Source organism: Alosa pseudoharengus, unplaced genomic scaffold (genome assembly GCF_046254945.1).
Source record: "Alosa pseudoharengus isolate Yale_2024_CS ecotype anadromous, Long Island Sound unplaced genomic scaffold, YU_APseudo_1.1 YU_APseudo_1.1_scf_18, whole genome shotgun sequence".
NCBI lineage: Eukaryota > Metazoa > Chordata > Actinopteri > Clupeiformes > Clupeidae > Alosa > Alosa pseudoharengus.
In genome coordinates this window covers 37204556-37222943 of record NW_027468650.1, presented here as the reverse complement: position 1 = coordinate 37222943, position 18388 = coordinate 37204556, and the positions used below count along the sequence as shown (strand labels likewise).

General features: G+C 43.2%; 1 protein-coding gene across 4 annotated transcripts in view; it reads right to left on the bottom strand.

The window, feature by feature from the left end:
• The window catches only part of nphp3 (nephronophthisis 3), a 223353-nt gene that overhangs the window by 145194 nt on the left and 59771 nt on the right, over window positions 1-18388 (bottom strand). For all 4 annotated transcript variants that reach the window (XM_076291099.1, XM_076291103.1, XM_076291102.1 and 1 more), the window contains 3 exons: window positions 8473-8627; window positions 1849-2017; window positions 345-419 (listed from right to left, as the gene is read on the bottom strand). In XM_076291099.1, the coding sequence (XP_076147214.1) occupies window positions 345-419; window positions 1849-2017; window positions 8473-8627 (399 nt within the window). The remainder of the gene's footprint in view (window positions 1-344; window positions 420-1848; window positions 2018-8472; window positions 8628-18388) is intronic.

Sequence of the window (18388 nt, the reverse complement as noted above, 5' to 3'; positions counted from 1 at the left end):
TGCACCCGGGTTGTCATTCTGTCTACTTTACCCTCCAACTTTCTATCAAGGAACATTGATCTTGGACTCCAATGAAGTTGAAAACTATAAATTTGCCTTCTTTAGGCAGACCATTAAATGCCCAGAACAGGAGAAGCTGTAACTCTGATCAAAGTCCTGAAATTGCTTAATGTTTTTTTTATATATATAAAATGAGAATAAAAAAAAAATTAAAAAAAATTTGATTAAAAAAATTGAGGAGGCATGTCAGCCCATATTCTTTTGTCAGATGCTCTCAGAATTTGCTCTTCAATACACAGTAAGGGCACTGTTAAGAAATGTCAAGGTTTTAACACAGCTCACACCTGCTTAATTATTTCGTCCAGCTGATGGTAGATCAGAGCAGCGCCATCCTCTGGAGATCCAGTATGGTCCACTACCTTAATACAAAATTGTGTCATAATGTATTAAGATTTTACAGACTGCACAGAATATTCCATTTTTTTCAGACTGGATGCTTTTTGTGTGGTTATGCTACATGGCAGAGATAAAATATAGCCACCACTGTAATCAGGAGAAATAGCACTTTAAATGGTATAAAATGTAATTAATAAGTTTGAAGGGAACACACATCATTTTTAAAAATATCTTCAAAATTGAACCCCAAACAAACACCATGAAAATATCAGTTTGTCAAGATAAATCTCATCCCTCATTAAATTCGGTGGGAGTGAGCAGGCAGTTCCTGGATGATGAAGGAATTGGTACCATTGACTGTACCACACACTACCCTGACTTAAATCCAATAGAACACCTCTGGGATATTATGTTTTGCTCCTTCCAACACCGCCAGGTTTCATCATAGACTAATAAGGAGCTCAGTGATGGTCGTGTCCACATCTGGGAGCAGATCCCCCAGGACACCATCGCCATCTCATTAGGAGCATGCCTCAACGTCATCAAGCATGTGGGGGCCATATGAAATGTCATATGAATACCATTTTGAGTTGCTGCGATGAAATTTTAGGCAAAATGGACTAGCCTGCCACATAATTTTTTCACTTTGATTTTCGGGGGTCTTTGAACTCAGCCCTCTGTAGGTTGATAATTTTCATTTCCAAAAAAACATGTGGCATTCTTTCATTCCTAACACATTACCCAGTCCATATTTGTATAGATATCCAGCAGTATTTTAACACAAAACACTGCTGGCTCAATCAAAGATTATCTGCATGGATATATAATCAACAAATAAAGTCAGAATGTGAGATTGTTTAAGCCAATGAAACAATTAGCCATTGCAGCCCATATATTAGGTGGTGTTACGCAGCAACTCGACCTGGGTAAAACCGATTGTTTTTTTTTTCATACAGTATGCGGTGACCTTGAGAAACAGACATCTATGTGAAAAATTGCCGGAATTCCCATTTAAAAGACCTGAGGTTTCTCAAGAAATAGTCTGCTCTGACCATTCTTCTAGATAGCCTCCAGTCCAGTTTATTTTCACTATGAACACAAGTATTGGAGTTCTCTACAACCTCCACCTCTTTACCAGGAATAAAATGATATTCAACTCAGGCCTGGCCCTCCTAAAGTCCATCACCAGTCTAGTTTCCTAGTCTTAGCCACATTTAAGACAAGGTGGTTGCTCCCACACCATGTCAGAAAGCAGTCCACCAGTTGCCTGTATTCCGCCTCATCTCCACGACTGACAACCCGCAACTGCAGAATCTGAGAATTTCTGCGGGTGACATGACATTTTCCTGGAAGCCTGAGGTGTTCAGTGTGAAGAGGAAAGGCACAGTCAGACAGCACAGTCCCCTGTGGTTATGGATTATTATACTGTGATATTATGATTATTGCAATTACCTTGATCTTTGCATTTTTGTCTGCTTTATTGATCCTTTCCAGCAGTTCTCTGGTCGTCCCACTGATGCCAACCTTCCCCTCCGCTGTTCGAAGATACAACAGGAGAGGCCTGGAGTCTGGGGTCTTGACAAAGGCCTCCTCTGTGTCCTCTTCCACATAGCTACAGAGACTAACAGACAGGTACAAAAAAGTATATGTTGGCACTTTACAGTTATACTTACAATACTTTGGTTTGTCTGTAGAAACCCTCACCACACTACCACAGACGTGTAATTATATTTTGAGTAGTGTTCATTTCTTCAGATGAGACGAGAGAAAATATGTTCGTCAACGACCTTTTTTTTCATGACTAAGACGAGACGATGACGAGACTGCACTTATGTCCTGAAACACTGACTAAGACTATCTTAAGATGCATTATTTTTGACGAAAAAAGACGAGACTAAAATGTTTTGCATTAAATAAAAACTAAGATAAAATCTCTCTTCATTTTCGTCTACAAAATGAGAAGACAGAATGTTTACAATGCAAACATTAAATGTTTAATCTTTTAATGTTTCGTTTTCAAGGTTTGAAAAGTGCTTGCATTTCGGATAAAGTGCTTGAAAATGCTTAAAATTGTAAGTGTATTTCTTTTGACACAAATAACTATCTGACGGAATAGTTAGCTTAGCCTATTAGATGCAGAAAGTCAGAGAGTTTAAAAATATGAAAACTTCTCCGCCATGGTCCTCGTTTGCGCCTCTGCGTGTGTGACTGATCTGCCCAGTCTATGGATCTGCCAGTCTGTTTTCATGCCTGACAACGCCCCCCTGCACACAGTCGGAAATGACCATCAACATGAAGTGAGGTTGCCGTTTTAATGAGCGTTGGTTAGAAAACCGCTATTTCGGACTGCTGAACAGAAATCATGTAGGGTCATACAGATGCATTGCTAGCTAGTTCGCCATTAAAGCTAACATATTGTAGTGAACTGAGCCTAGCTGGTTATGTGTGTGTGTAATGTTGATGTTGGTTTTAGTGAGAGTAATTGTGTTTACCTTGTCATGTATGTGTTAGCTTGTGTAGTTTTTCTTTATGTTGTACCTCACTCATGTATTTACCCCGTGTATTGTATGTGACTACCCTGTTTGTGTATCGTGCTTGTTTGATTGACCTCCCTTGTGTTACCTGTGTAATGGTGTTCGTGTGTTTTAAGTGTTGGTTCAATAAAAACCCTTCAAAGACAACTTTGCAGTTTGTTACATTGGTGTCAGAAGTGGGATGTCGACCCCTACTGGACGGGAGGAGAAAGCTGCAACCGATACCCCGGCGATGATGAGTTTCCTGCCAAGACGGCTCTTCGACAGTGCGCTCGCCCATGGCCACCTGCTGGGCCCAGCAGACGGAACCAGCCTGCAGCGTGACCGTAACGAAGAAGCCCGACCCCGGCCACAGGAGGAGACGAACCAAGCTGATGGCAGCATCCCGCCACTGGAACCCGCTCCACACGGGAGCGATGGAAACAGGCCGGTCCCTGGTGCGACGGCGGCGGCAGAAGAGCGCCCCAGCGTAAAGTTGCCCCACTACAATGGCGAAAGGCCGCTGGCGACATACCTGGTGCAGGTCCGGCTAGCAGCCGAGCTGAATGGCTGGTCGGCGGAGAGAACGGGCGTACAGGTGGCATTGGCTCTGGAGGGGGAAGCGCTACAAGTATTAGAAGACCTGCCACCGGAGGAGCAGGCAAGCTGGACCGCAATCGAAGCAGCTCTGCAACGACGATTCGGCCAGAGAATCTTCACCAGCGATGCCCGAGAACAACTCGCTTCCAGACGGCGACACAAGGACGAGAGACTGGGCAAGTTTGCGGCTGACCTGCAGCTGTATGCCCAGCAGGGATACCCAACGTACAGCCAGAGTCTACATGAAGAGATGGCACTGGAAGTGTTCGGCCCTCGCGGAAGCCGAACGGGTGGAAAACATCTTCCGCACAACGGAGTCGAGGCATTGCGTACGCCAGACATCGATGGAGGAAGACAGGGAGGAACTGGAGGTGACGCGGCAGACCACGGCACAGCCACCACAACGCCGCCCAGCGGAGACGGATGCCACCGGTGTGGCGAGCCGGGACACATCGCGTGGTACTGCCCAGCCCCGGCACCCCTCACACTCGCGCCCCAGTTACTAGAAGAAGGTAGCACAGCGGGAGGGGCTATGGATTGCATACGGCTGGGCCGGCTCGGCCAAACCAGAGGACTGTATGTGGACTGTACGCTAGACGGGACCCAGAGGCTGGGAAGAGACAAAAACCCGCATCACAACAGTTACCGGAGAGCGAGCGGAACTGTATGGACAAAAAGTGGTGTGCGTGTGCATCAACGGTGAGACGGCGAGGATGATTGCATTCCGATGCGCTGGACAGCATTGCCGGCTCCTGTTGGTTTAGCTTGCTGGACTTGCGCAGCAGCTACTGGCAGATTGAGCTAGCCCCGGAAGCTCGGCCAAAGACAGCGTTCACCATCGGGCAAGGGCTGTGGCAGTTCCTGGTACTTCAGTTCGGCCTATGCAACGGTCTAGCGAACTTCGAGCGGCTGATGGAGCGTGTCCTGGCAGGCATTCCACCAACATGCTGCGTGGTTTACCTGGACGACATCCTGTGTCATGCGACAGACTTCACCGGTGGCATAGGAAATCTGGAGAAGGTGTTCAACGCCATACGGGGTGCTGGGCTCAAACTGCATCCGAAAAAGTGTCACCTGTTCCGGAGGCAAACCAGGTTCCTGGGCCATGTCGTGGGGGCTGCCGGAGTCGCCACCGACCCAGCTAAGGTGGAGACGGTGAGACGTTGGCCTGTTCCACGCAACGGTGCTGAGCTACGGAGCTTCCTGGGCCTGGCGTCATATTACCGGCGCTTCATTCGGGACTTTGCTACAGTCACCAGCCCTCTGCATCGATTGACGCACAAAGGCCAGCTCTACGAGTGGACACGAGAGTGCGACGCGGCATTCCGGGGGCTGCGAGGGGCGCTATGTGAGGACCCGGTGCTCTCTTTCCCTGACCCTCGACTGCTGTTTATTCTGGACACCGACGCCAGCGACGTGGGTGTTGGCGCCGACCTCTCACAAGCAGGCGAGCAGGTGGTCGCATACTTTAGCCGCTCACTGGACCGAGCGGAGAAGAATTACTGCGTGACCCTCAGAGAACCGTTGGCTGTGGTGGTGGCAGTGCGCCATATTCGAACCTCTATGGCAAACGGTTCCTGGTGAGAACGGACCACGCGTCGCTGACCTGGCTGCTGAACTTCAAAGAACCAGAGGGCCAGCTGGCTTGCGGCGCTCCAGGATTAGACATGGAGATTCGACATCGGGCGGGCCGCCTTCACGGCAACGCGGACGCCCTGTCCGCCGGTAGACGTGATGTCAAGGGAGGAGATCCGGAAGGCGCAATCGGAGGACGCCACACTCAGCCGAGTGTGGTCATGGATCGAAGCCGGTCAGCTACCGCCATGGACTGACGCATCAGCACTCGATCCAGAGACCAAAGCGATTTATTCACAGTGGCTGGGAATAGTAGCACGTCAAGGACTGTAGACACTGGCGAGCTCCCAATAGACAATCTAACATTTTCCAGTTGCTGGTTCCTGCTGGATTACGAGCCTGTGTACTGGAACATGTACATGGGGCAGTGGGGGCGGCTCATTTTGGCATTGCAAAGACTCTTCATCGGCTGAGAAGCCACTTCTATTGGCTGAGATGCAGGCTGGACGTTGAACTGCATTTTCACTGCTGTGACGCCTGCACAGCAAAGAAGGGCCCCACGCGAAGCTCGCACGCTCCGCTGCAGCAATACGCAGTCAGGGCTCCCATGGAGCGGGTAGCCGTTGATGTCATGGGTCCACTGCCAGTCACAGAGCGGGGAAATCACTACATGCTCGTAGCCATGGACTATTTCACTAAGTGGCCAGAGGCGTATGCAGTGCCAGATCAGAGCGTCCAGACGACAGCGGACAGACTGGTCACTGAGATGTTCTGCCGGTTCGGGGCACCGGAAGAGCTCCACAGCGACCTAGGGCGGAATTTTGAGGCGGAGGTGTTCACTGAGGTTTGCCAGCGCATGGGCATCTGGAAAACGAGAACGAAACCTCTGCATCCACAAAGCAATGGGCTAGTGGAACGGTTTAATCGGACGCTGGCACTACAGCTGGCCATATTGGCCGACCGCCGACAAAAGGACTGGGACTTACACTTGCCCAGAGTTACATACCCATAAGTTGAAGCTTCTCTCATACATATACGAATTAACATCCCCCAGAATGTCCATACGAAAATGTTCAGCAAGTAATGTCAACTATTGAACTAGTTGCATTGATGAGGCAAAGTTTGCTAGCAAGTAAGCTAATATGGAAAGTTTGCAAGCAAGTTAGCTAAGATGGAAAGTTTGGAGATGTGTTGCATTTGGGCGCATATTGCCATCTAGCGTGGCGGAGTAAAACATTAATACTTGGGTCTACGTCTACGAAGATCATGACAGTGGTCCAGTCAAATCTTTTACTGTCTATGGTCAAATCCCAGCCGAGCTATAACTGTAGCTCGACTTACCTGTGCATGTAAACATACTGACTGACAAAAAATCAGAATAAGTTATTATAACAGACGAGTAGCCCTGTGGACACACAATATTGTTGGAAAATTGAGATATGTATTTGACCCAAATGGTAATCGGAAATTATTTGTTTTATAAAAAAAGACTAAAATGTTTTGACTAAAGATACCTTTAGTTTTCTTTTGACTAAAACTAGACAAAAAGTTTTAGTCGACTAAAACTTGACTAACAAAAATGATATTTGAATGACTAAATATGACAAAGACTAAAAAGGACATTTCGTCACAACACTAAGACTAAGACTAAATTAAAAATAGGTGACAAAATTAACTAGGGCTGCACAATTAATCAAATTTTAATCACGATCATAATTTTAGCTTCCCATGATCAAGTTTGCGAGATCGTGCGATATTAAAAATGTGCGCTCTACCCATAGAACTCTCCGCTACAAAACAAATCAAGCACTCCTTAAACCTGTCTGACCATGCGCCTGCACGTAACCACGAGCTGTTCCCTGCACTGCTCAGCCTGAAGTTTCCTGGATGCACTATGGTCTAGTAGCATTATGTTAAAAGACTATATAAAAAAACTACGGTCAAAAATCAAATGTGTGTCACAGCAGAAGGCGAAGAGCTTCGAAGCGGATCATCCGTTGTTTGGATTCGGATGTCAGGCAAGTGAAGTTAACCAGGAAGAAGTCATAAGCAAAGCAGGGCTCTCAACTCACACCATGAAACACATATCACACAACGTCACGCCACACAGGTTAACTTTTAGTCCTTGTTTGCTTCCTCCGAGGATATAATAATAAGAGTTGAGCTGGATTTTGTTTAGGGCCTATGTAATTTACAGACTACATGTGTGCAACCTACGATGCGTTTCAAGACACAACACTCAAAACGAATGAGCAATAATTCAAATGTAGCCTACGCATCAGTGTTTTAGGCTAGGCCACTTCAACCTTCAACCACTTCAAATAACCAAATGACTAAACTCATGGACGAGAAGCAGAGCCGGAGTGGCTAATCGGGAGCTTTGGGAGGATTCCCGGTGGGCCATTAAAGTTTTGGGCCAGTCTGAATATTGTGAGCTTAAATACAGTAGGCTATTGTTTTTGATGCTCATTTGCTCTCGTGGCACTTCAGCAGCTGAGCTGTGCGGTTGCAGCCCTTCAATAGCAGTCTCCCAAAATTATTAACAAAGTAGCACGCACAAAAACTCATTCGCAACCAAATCTATATTCGCAGTAATTTAGGGTAGGAAATGTAGGGGGGAAATTTGGGTGAGCCAGAGATTTTTCCCTGACAAAAACTTTCCATGACTACTATATAATGAATGGCACAATATACCGACCAATGATTTCAAGAGAAGCCACGAAGCGTTCAAGAATCTTTTACTTTTTTAGAGCGGGAGAGGAATAAATGGGCATTAAACAAAGTTGGGCTACTCAAGCAAGCAGTAAAGCTTATAACCAGATAAAGGCTCACACCAATCTGCGTGAAATATTTGTATTAATGTATTTTGGCAAGTAAATTTTCAAAACAAAATTCCCTGATATTCCATGACTTTGCCCTAAAAATGATAAAATTCCCTGACTTTCCATGTCTGAAATAGACTTTCCAAAATTCCATGATATTCCAGAAATTCCATGACCTGTGGGAACCCTGATGTTGTCACTAAAATTAATGAATAATGGTGATCTCAATATTGATCAAAATTGATTATCATTTTGGCCATAATCATGCAGCCCTAAAATTAACACTAATTTTGAGCATTGTTAGTTGTATAAAATAGCGATGTGGCACCTTGCCTGGTTAGCATCACTGCAAGCCCATTCATTGATCATGAAAATCGTAGGTCATGGTTTAAATGGCAACACCAATGAGCCATTTCCTGAATCCCACATTATTTTCCCACATGCACAACAGTAAGTACTGAGGACAAAATAAAACCTCCAGAGATTTAAAAAATAAATCTTTAGTGAGACCAGTTCCTTATTATGTTTCAGACGGCATTAAATTCAGCCATTTCATCACAACTAACCTGTTAACAGAGGGTTTAAGCAGTAACACACACATTGAGCTCCTCTCCATCTCTCGTTGGCGTTCTGCAGCACTTGCTGTGTTTTCAGGAAAATACACATTCAGATAGAAGTGGCCCATGCGCTCACAAAGCCTCTGCAATTTGGGGGAATATATCTGCAGTAAAGAGAGGAAAACATTAATTAGATAACCACTATGTCTCTGTTTGATGCACATTCTGTTAATAAAAACTTAATGACTTTGTGGCCATAATACCAGTAACCACCAAGAGAAAAACATTTAGGCACAATCCAAGCAAACCTAGCCAATTGGATCTGGGGCTCGTTTCTAGAAAGCGTCGTTTGCTAACTTGCGTCGCAACGAGTTCGATCCATCGTTCTTGGATTTGGTGTTTCTAGAAAAGGAAGTTCGAACTCTCAATCGCAAACAAGGACGCAAAGTTTGGTTGTTTGAACCACTGCCCCTGGGCAGTCGCACTTGTGTTGTTCCTTGGTAGTTCCAGTTGGTGTCCGGAGCGCCTAACCACAAATCACAACCGCCTAACTAAAAATTACGAAGTGGATGTTTATCTCGTGACTTAATGATTGATCTATCCTGTAGCTTAATTTTGATTAAGAGACTGACTCCCCTACTTGGCTTATTCTTGCTATTTATGTTAATTCGAGTATTGCCTTGCTTTTTGATAGGCTGGTAATTATAATCTGCACAGACTCTTTAAATCAGCACAGTGATAAATGGTATAGTGGCTAAAGCAGGTGACTTGTTATCCCAGCGTTGTAGGTTCGATTTTCTTATGATAGATTGTCCTCTTTCTTCTCGCTACCTGCAGGTGAACTAGTGTGGCACGTAGATTCAATTGTTTTTGACTGATGTCTTGGTCTCTCGATGTAGAGTAACTAAATATGTATGGTCAAAAACTATTGTTGCGTCTCATAGGCCTACTCAGAGGTGAAAAGAAGAGGTTGCGAACTCCGGCCGAGCGCGCAGTGCACCGACGCGCTACCGTTAAGCCACGAGACAGTTGTTAAATTTTGCGATACCCAGAAATTTGTCCAGGCTATATATTTTTTCCAACATAGATATTTAACACAAATAATGACTCATATTAGTCGGCTTAAGTTAACTGTTTTATATGCTTGCAATAGGTTTAGGTTTTTGCTGAAGGCAATGACAATGCCAGCATTAATCACTCGGTTTCAATTAGAAAAATGTTGACATATGCCGTGACAGGACATTTCTAAGGGGTGGGGTATTACACGTTGGCACTGTTTCCCCACCAATGATATGTATCGCTGCAGTACTCTGCTTGCAATAGTAAGTCCCTGCCCCCCCCCCCCCTACATACACAGCACATTATTTCATCAGGAAGCTTCTCCAACACACATCCCCAACATACTTACAGCACCCTGCCCCCCCCCCCAATACACAACACATTGTCTCATGAGGAAGCTTCTCCAACACACATATTGCACAATGCCCTCTCCCCACATACACAGCACACTATCCCATCTCCCCTGTCATCCCCCCAACACACACACCAAGACCCCTGGCAGTTGGGTTAGCCCCTTGAGCCGTGGATCTGCCCAAGGTTTCTTCCTTGGTAAGGGAAATTTTCCTTGCCCCTGTTGCTCTTGGGTGCTCCTTGTTGGTGCCCCCCACCCAATCCCAATCCTCCCCCACCTTTTTTATGCAGCCCTTGGCACTTAATCTACTAAACCCCTCTTCTACTGCACTTTTTACCCCCCCCCCCCCCAATTAATGCACAAATAGGCTGACACCAGACATAATTTTACTGCATTTCTTACTTCCAGTAACTATATGCATGTGACAATAAACTTCCTTGTATCCTTGTATCATCAACAACGTTGTTGGAACTACTGTGTTCGAACGTCGGAGGTAGCAAATTGCGACACAGGTACGATGCTTTCTGGAAACAGGTGTAACAATGTCGTTGTGTGATCGCAAGTTGCATCGTACCATGGTGGTTGAGCAACGTCGTTGCTAACTTTTCTAGAAACAACCCCCTGAGCAGTGGGTGGTCTGACTGCTGACAAGTGTTGTTATGTTTCTAAACATACTGTTACTAAAACGGCTATGACCACTATCTCATGTCGAGGTTCCTAGAGGACAGAACAGCGACACTAGACTGGATTGAGGCAGAGTGAGAGTGGCTAATGTACAAGCATTTCCGTATTCATTGCTTGCAAGAGGTAGGGAAGACTATCCCTCTGTATGCAGACCAGGGGGTCAGGATTTGGATGGTTAACTTCAGCCACCGACATTTTTTTTTTTTTTAAAACATGGCGTTCCATGGGACCACTTCCAGCACCACTTTTTACATGTTGATTGGTGTATGTTTCCTTGACAGCTCATGCATGAGTTTAGAGCTGAGTATGAGCTTCCTTGAGCTCCATGTTGGTGATAAGAGACAATAAGACGTATAATGTCTATTTAATTTAAGGATTTAAGAAATAATGTCTATTTAATTTAAGGATTTTTGACCTACTGCCTCGTTCAGGCTATAGCCTATTATATCAGACCATGTGGCAAATAAAAGAAAAAAAGTAATATAATTAAATATTTCTGGGTTGGCATGGTAACTGACTATGACACTGAAATTACATTTTAGCAGATCTGTAGTCTCACTGTGTGTTATGTGTAATGAAGATTATTTTTGTAGTTTGTGCCAGTAGGTAGCCCATGACATTGTAGCATTGGGATCATGTACAGCCCCAAAACAGAAAAAGTTGGGACATTGTGTAAAATGTGAATAAAAACAGAATGTGATTATCTGCAAATCTCTTAAACTCATATTTAGTTGCAAAAAGGACACAGACAACATATGTTGAAAATGACAAATTTGACTGGAAAATATATGTTAATTTTAAATTTGATACCAGCAACATGTTTCAAAAAAGGTTGGGATAGGGGTAACAAAATACTGGAAAGGTGTAATGATAAAGAAAAACAAAAGGAAGAATGTGAAATGCAAATCTGAAAAAATGCAAATCTTTCCAAAGTCTGTCAGTGTAAGGAGGGCTTAAGGCAAGGCACCTAACACCTCACTGCTCCCCGAGCGCCGCTGTAGCAAGGCAGCTCACTGCTCTGGGTTAGTGTGTGCTTCACTTCACTGAGTGATCTGTGTGTTTACTAATTCACGGATGGGATAAATGCAGAGACCAAATTCCTTGTATACCCAGGTATACTTGGCCTAGAAACTTTTACATTTTACATTATTGGCCTTAAGCCCTCCTTACACTGACAGACTTTGTAAAGATTTGCAAAAGATTTGGAAAAGATTTTTGAAAGACTACAGTCTCAGACCCTCTCACATCTAAAGACAAGTAATAGTGTTTTAAGTCACAGACTATGATTTTGCAATGACTAGGGATCTTGCAGGGTCACTATTTACAAGACTGCAACTAGATTCCTTTAAATTATTACCCATCGTGCAATAGATATCAACAGGAACTGAAATGATAGCCTACTAAACTCAAAGTCATATTTTCGTGTTTCTGCAGCATTGTTTCATGCGTGACATCCCTAACCAATATAGAGTTGTTCTGTCACGTGGAAGAGCCGACTAATGATGTATAAGAATCGAAACAACAAATTATCATATTCATGGGTTTCATCACGTCCCTTGTTACAGCTGTCGCCTACTTTGCCCCTTCCTGTTTGGTGTTGGAGAGAGGTCACTATTGTTTTTTATAGTTCACGTCACTATTTGCATGAACCACGACTAGAAAGACTTGCGATATCAAACATGTTTGATATTGTCGTAACGGCAAAACTAGAAAAGGACTGACTCCGACTGACTTAAAACCGCTAAGATTGGCACCTGACACTTAACGATCTAGTTGACAGGAGCGCGCTGCGATTCCAGTACAACTCCCATGATTTCTGTTCGACTTTAAACATTTAGTCGCTGACTGTGAAAACAGACCAAAATCGTGCAATGTAAGGCCGCCATTAGTTAAAAGTCTAGCAGCAGAGTTCTTAAATGCTTTTATTGGAGACCAGTAAAAAGTGCATTCCAGTAGTCTAACCTACTAGTGATAATGACATGGATTAATTTCTCTGCATCATGTTGTGTTAAAAATGGCTGTACTTTGGCAATGTCTCTCAGGTGGAAATATGTATGAAATGGAAATAGGTCATGACAGTAGGAAAACAATTCACATCATACAGTACAACACAATCTACTATCATTAAACCATCATGAGACTGTTCTCTCTTAATATGGTCTGTGAAGGCCCCCAGATCTTTGCGGTGGGTGTCTGACAGTGGGGCCCATCATGACAGTCTAAAGCGCATCGTCACTAGTCAAAAGCTTATTCAAATTAAGTAGGATGTCCAGTCCACATTGGGAGTGCTTTTGTTATCAAACGTCGAGCACATGGCGCAACAAGGTGTTCCTAGGTTTCTTAATCAGTCATGGGTGTGTTTGGGGCGTAACATCATTTAAACCAATGAGAATGACATCTGTCATTCCCTTTAATGGCGCGAAGCGCGTCGTCAAAGAATGCATCAGTATTTTGACAGTCAACAGCGCATTTGAAGGAGGGTACTTGTGAGACCGTGGGCCCTATCATGACATTCTAAAGTGCATCGTCACTCGTCAAAAGTCTATTCAAATTTAGTAGGATGTCCAGTTCACATTGGGAGGGGTTTCGTTATCAAACGTGGAGCGCATGGCGCAACAAGGTGTTCCTAGGTTTTTTAATCAGTCATATGGGTGTGTTTGGGGCGTAACATCATTTTAAACCAATGAGAATGACATCTGTCATTCCCTTTAACGGTGCAAAACGCGATATGTCAAATAAATGCATCGGTATTTTGGCATTCAACGGCGCATTTGAAGGAGGCTGCTTGCGAGACCGTATGGAATAGTCATTCTTAAACCATGCTTTACTAAAACCTAGCATAGCCTTTATGCATTTGCACTCGTCTATTATTTGAACTCATTGGCAAAGTGAAACTAACTTCACCAAGGAGTCAGTCAACGACAAGACAGTTATATGCAGTTACTTTCACTATTGACTGACAATGGGTTACCACCGAAAACATAGGCTGGAAAAAGCAACACTTACCCTAATGTTGCTCAAATGACTGAATAAAACAACATTTATCCTGCAGAGGAGTTGCTTATATATCGTGACAGTGCGTCTTCAGCTGTGCTCCATACGTGTCTCTCGCCTCTCCCCTAATCACTTTTAACAGTCATTACCAATTTGCAAATGATGGTGAATAACTACTCATCATGAGATGTACAGTATTTCGTAATATCTTTATTCTAATTATGTTTCCCATTGTAATCGTGCAATTTAATGCTTTGCATGGACGTGCGCTGGTGTGCGTTCATGAATGATAGAAGGATGGTGCGTGCACCTGCCAATATGACTGTTGACATGCGCTCTTAAAATAGCATAGAACAACTCGCCATTCTGACCAGGTTTAGGTGGTGTATGATAGCGATTTTTAGACAATGCGCGAGTCCCCTCCCTAGGTTGTTAATTGCCACACCCCTGGGCGCAATGCTTAAAAAATAAACGTGCAAAATACCGAATTCAACTTTCCGCGGGTGAATAACGAGTATTACGCCATGCGCTGGTGTCCCAAAATACAGCCCCGTATGGAATAGTCATTCCACTAAACCATGCTTTACTAAAACCTAGCATAGCTTCATGCATTTGCACTTCTCTATTATTTGAACTCAAAGTGAAACTAATAGGGCTGTCACTTTACGTTCGAAAATTGATTGCACAATCGATTGGACCAACCAACACAAGTTTCAAAAACTAAAATAGGGAATCGATTTTAACCAAATATGTACACTTCATTTTAAACGAATTAAACAAATAAAACAAATAGATGTAACAAAACCTACAAACAAGCAGAAAAAGAAAATAAAGAATTCCGAAAGTGCAGTTGGCATTGCGGAAGCTAAAAAGAAAATTCCCACCAATTTTACGCACCGGAAACAGCTGTTTCAATCGGCTGCTGTGCTGCTGGTGTTTTGCCAAAAAATGGAGGACAAACGCAATCAACCTGTGCGACATGAGAGAGACGAGTGATAAGCCCTAATAACTTGAGGACTTCGGGTTTTGGGTAGATCAAACTATGGAGAAGGACAAAGCGGTATGCAGTCCTGTGCAGTGTGCAAGGCTGTGCAGCCTTGAGTTCCTACGTAGGCGAAATTTGTGATATTTTTAATCGTAAACACAGCCACGTTGAAGCCTGAAGTAATGTTTTTCACTGATGTTATGGCAGTCCACTCTGCTTATTGTTTTTCGAGAATGTTGCACTCTTGTTTGTCATTGTGCACGAAACTTCACGCCAATAAATCATCAGAAATATTGCTGGCTTGTGCGTCTTCAAGCGCCCTCTTTACGTTCGTCCTAATGCCTGTTAGTTGTCCGTGGATTGGCTTATATTTGGCGTTGAAAATGGAAACGTCTTTAGACATAGAAAATCGATTTTACAATCGATTCAATGAACAGTTGTTATTAGAACACATGTCTCAAAAATCGCCACTTCACCATGGTGTCAGTCAACGACAAGACAGTTATACGCAGTAAGTTACTTTCACTATTAACTGACAATGGGTTACCATTGAAAACATAGGCTGGAAAAAGCAACACTTACCCTAATATTGTTCAAATGACTGAATAAAACAATATTTATCCTGCAGGAGTTGCTTATATCTCGTGACAGTGCGTCTTCAGCCATACGTGTCTCTCGCCTCTCCCCTAATCACTTTTAACCGTCATTACCAATTTGCAAATTATGGTGAATAACTACTCATCATGAAATGTACAGTATTCCATAATATCTTTATTCTAATTATGTTTCCCATTGTAATCGTGCAATTTGTAATGTTTTGCATGGACATGCACTGGTTTGCGTTCATGGATGATAGAAGGATGGTGCATTGTGCACCCACCAATTATGACTGTTGACAATGCGTCAGTGGCCACTCCCTAGATTGGTCAGTGGCGTAATGGTGTACAATAACGATTTTTAGACAATGCGCTAGGCCACTCCCTAGGTTGTTAATTGCCACACCCCTGGGCGCATTGTTTAAAAAATAACCATGCAAAATAAGAAAATAAATTTTGCGCCGGGTGGAAAACGAGTTTTACGCCATGCGTCAGGGTGCAAAATAGGGCCCAAAGTGTAGCGCAGCTCTTCCAGGTACAACGAGGATACCATATCATTCAAACATATCTTACAGCAAAGAGGGGATGCTGATTTCCATTCCCTTAAAATAACCCTTTTGGTTATGACCATACCAAACATAAGGGTCTGTTGTAATTCTATAGAGACAGTCACTGAAAAAGGGGAGCAACCCAGTATTGCAAAGCTACCACCACGCGCATCACGCACTGTGCGTTGGGCACCAAGGGACAGAGAGGGCACCAAAATGTAGCCAATAAATAGCTATACTGTAAACTGATTTTTAATCTTCTTAGAGAATGTTTACAATGGCAATATATACACCAACAGCATGCTAAATAACAATTATACTTTTCGGGTTCTCTCTAAATCTCCATTAAGATCTAACTTGCTTACATGCTGAACAGGGAGCCAGTGAAGGGAGGCTAAGATGGGAGAAATGTGTTCTCGCTTATGGGTATCAGTTAAGAGGCAAGCTGCAGCATTTTGTACCAATTGCAAGCGGCATAGAGAGTTACAGTAGTCCAGTCTGGTTGTGATGAAAGCATGAAATAAAGTCATTAAAGGCAAGGAAAGGCATGATTCTAATACAATGTGCATATGGAAGTTGCTCATATTGGTGAGGTACACACACTTAGGAAATGTGGTGTGTGTAGCTGAAACTACATGCCAACCACGAGACTCAGGCCCTGTTTAGACGACAACGGAAACGATGCAACCGGTGATGTTTTTCTGCGTTTGACCCTGTCATTTAGACGCGAATGGAGGTTTTATCCCCCCGAAAACAGAGTTTTTAAAAACTCCGGGCTAATCGTTTTTTTGGGAAAACTCTGTTTGTTTGTTTGCGTCTGAAGAGGTACAAACTGAGTTTTTTGTCAGTTCAAAAGAGAAAGAGGAAGTGATTCGTTGCTGTTGTTGATATTTTCGGGATTCTGATTGGCTAACATGGGCTTGAGCTTCTCGTTACACTGCCACGTACAGGTTTGGCATGCTGTTGAAGGCATATACCCGGGTTAGTGTAAAGCAGTGGTCCTTTTTCAGGCCCTTTTTCTTCCGAAGGCCAGCTTACTATGCCTGGCTCTAAGAGAGGGCCAGAGACTCGGAGTATATCAGTAACCATAAATAGCTTAGTGCTGTGAACATCAGCAGTCTACCTATTGAATATTCCATTACATTTAATCTATAGGCTATTGCAATTTAATACCATTGTTACAGTAGCTGTGTTTATATTGCCATCATGCCATATCAGTGTAAAATGTAACTCAAATTAAATAATACTAATAAAAAGGCTTTTGCATTCCCAAAAGTATATTTTATTAAAAATGTGTGAACTCTGAACTCTGAAAATGTAAAGTTCTCAAACTATGAGAATTTTATGAAGCGCTGAAGTGGTCTGAGATGACCACCATTCTAACTTTCACTCACCTGAACTTGTGACCTCTTTGTAGGCCTATGAACATTTGAACGAGTGAATACAAAATAGAAATAATTATCCCAGAAAGTCCCAGAAATATGACTTGAATAGAAGTTAGTTAGTTATTAACAATTAATTGATAAACTTGTACAATACTTTGAGCACTGATGCAGTCAGCATAGGCCTCTTACATTGTTTGCAGGTAGGCCTACATTTCATTCCGTTTTTGATGGCAAACGCGAAACAGCGCCAAAATAACCACCAGTGGACAAAAAGAGTATTACATGTGTACTCGCCATAGAGAATGAATAGGGGAAATTGCAGAGGTTATAGTTTGACGATGTCATACTCCCGTGCGGGCCGGTTGCTATATACCACGGACATGTTTTGGGGGGCCATCCAAAATGAGGTGGCGGGCCGTAGTTTGGGGACCACTGGTGTAAAGAAAAACTTTTCTGAAAACTGACAGGTGTGCACAATTTTATTTTTGAAAACGAAGAGGGTGAAATCCAGGGCTTTCTGTGACATCTGTTGAATGTGCCAAATTTCATGAGATTTCGCCCATGGGAGTCAAATCCACTACAATAATCCATCAGAAATAGGGATTTGCACCTTCAGTGCAGGCTACAGCACTGAACAAAATATTTGAATAAGCCTGGTACATTACAAAATGTGAAAAAGTAATGGACCTGAATACCTTCTGTATGCACTTACAGATGAATTTAACGAAAATGTATAATTACAAAACATAACTGTGACTACATAACCACTGTTTAACCCTTAGAACCCTAAGCTGTTTTTAGGGCATTTTCACTACCTTTATTCATAAGGATTTATTCTGGTCATTGTAAGTGCCACACACATATATTGTATATTGTTTTTTTCAGGAGAGTTTAGGCTATTCAGATCTGCCATCATTTCATGTATTAATACTAGCATTGATTTTATTTAGATTTTTAAAGAATTAAAATATAAAAAGTGTATTTCGACATGTATCTCACCACAGCAAGCTCACAGCTCTACATGCATTTCATGTGTGTGTAGGGCAGACTGTCCTGAATCGGGCAATATAATTGCCATGTTGGAGGGATACTCTGGGGCTGAGCAATTTACAGAAATATTTGCTGTGTGATTTAAGGAAATAAATGCCATTTTTTATTTAGTGATGAAAAATGACCTTTCTGCGCTCCATATCTGTGACACGAACTGATCTGACCTGACTTGACCCGAGGTTGCGTGTTAGCCTGCGTGCCTGTGTGTATGCAGTCATAATAATTCTCAACTCTTTACTGCATTGCCATGAACAAAGTAAAGGCAAAAAAGG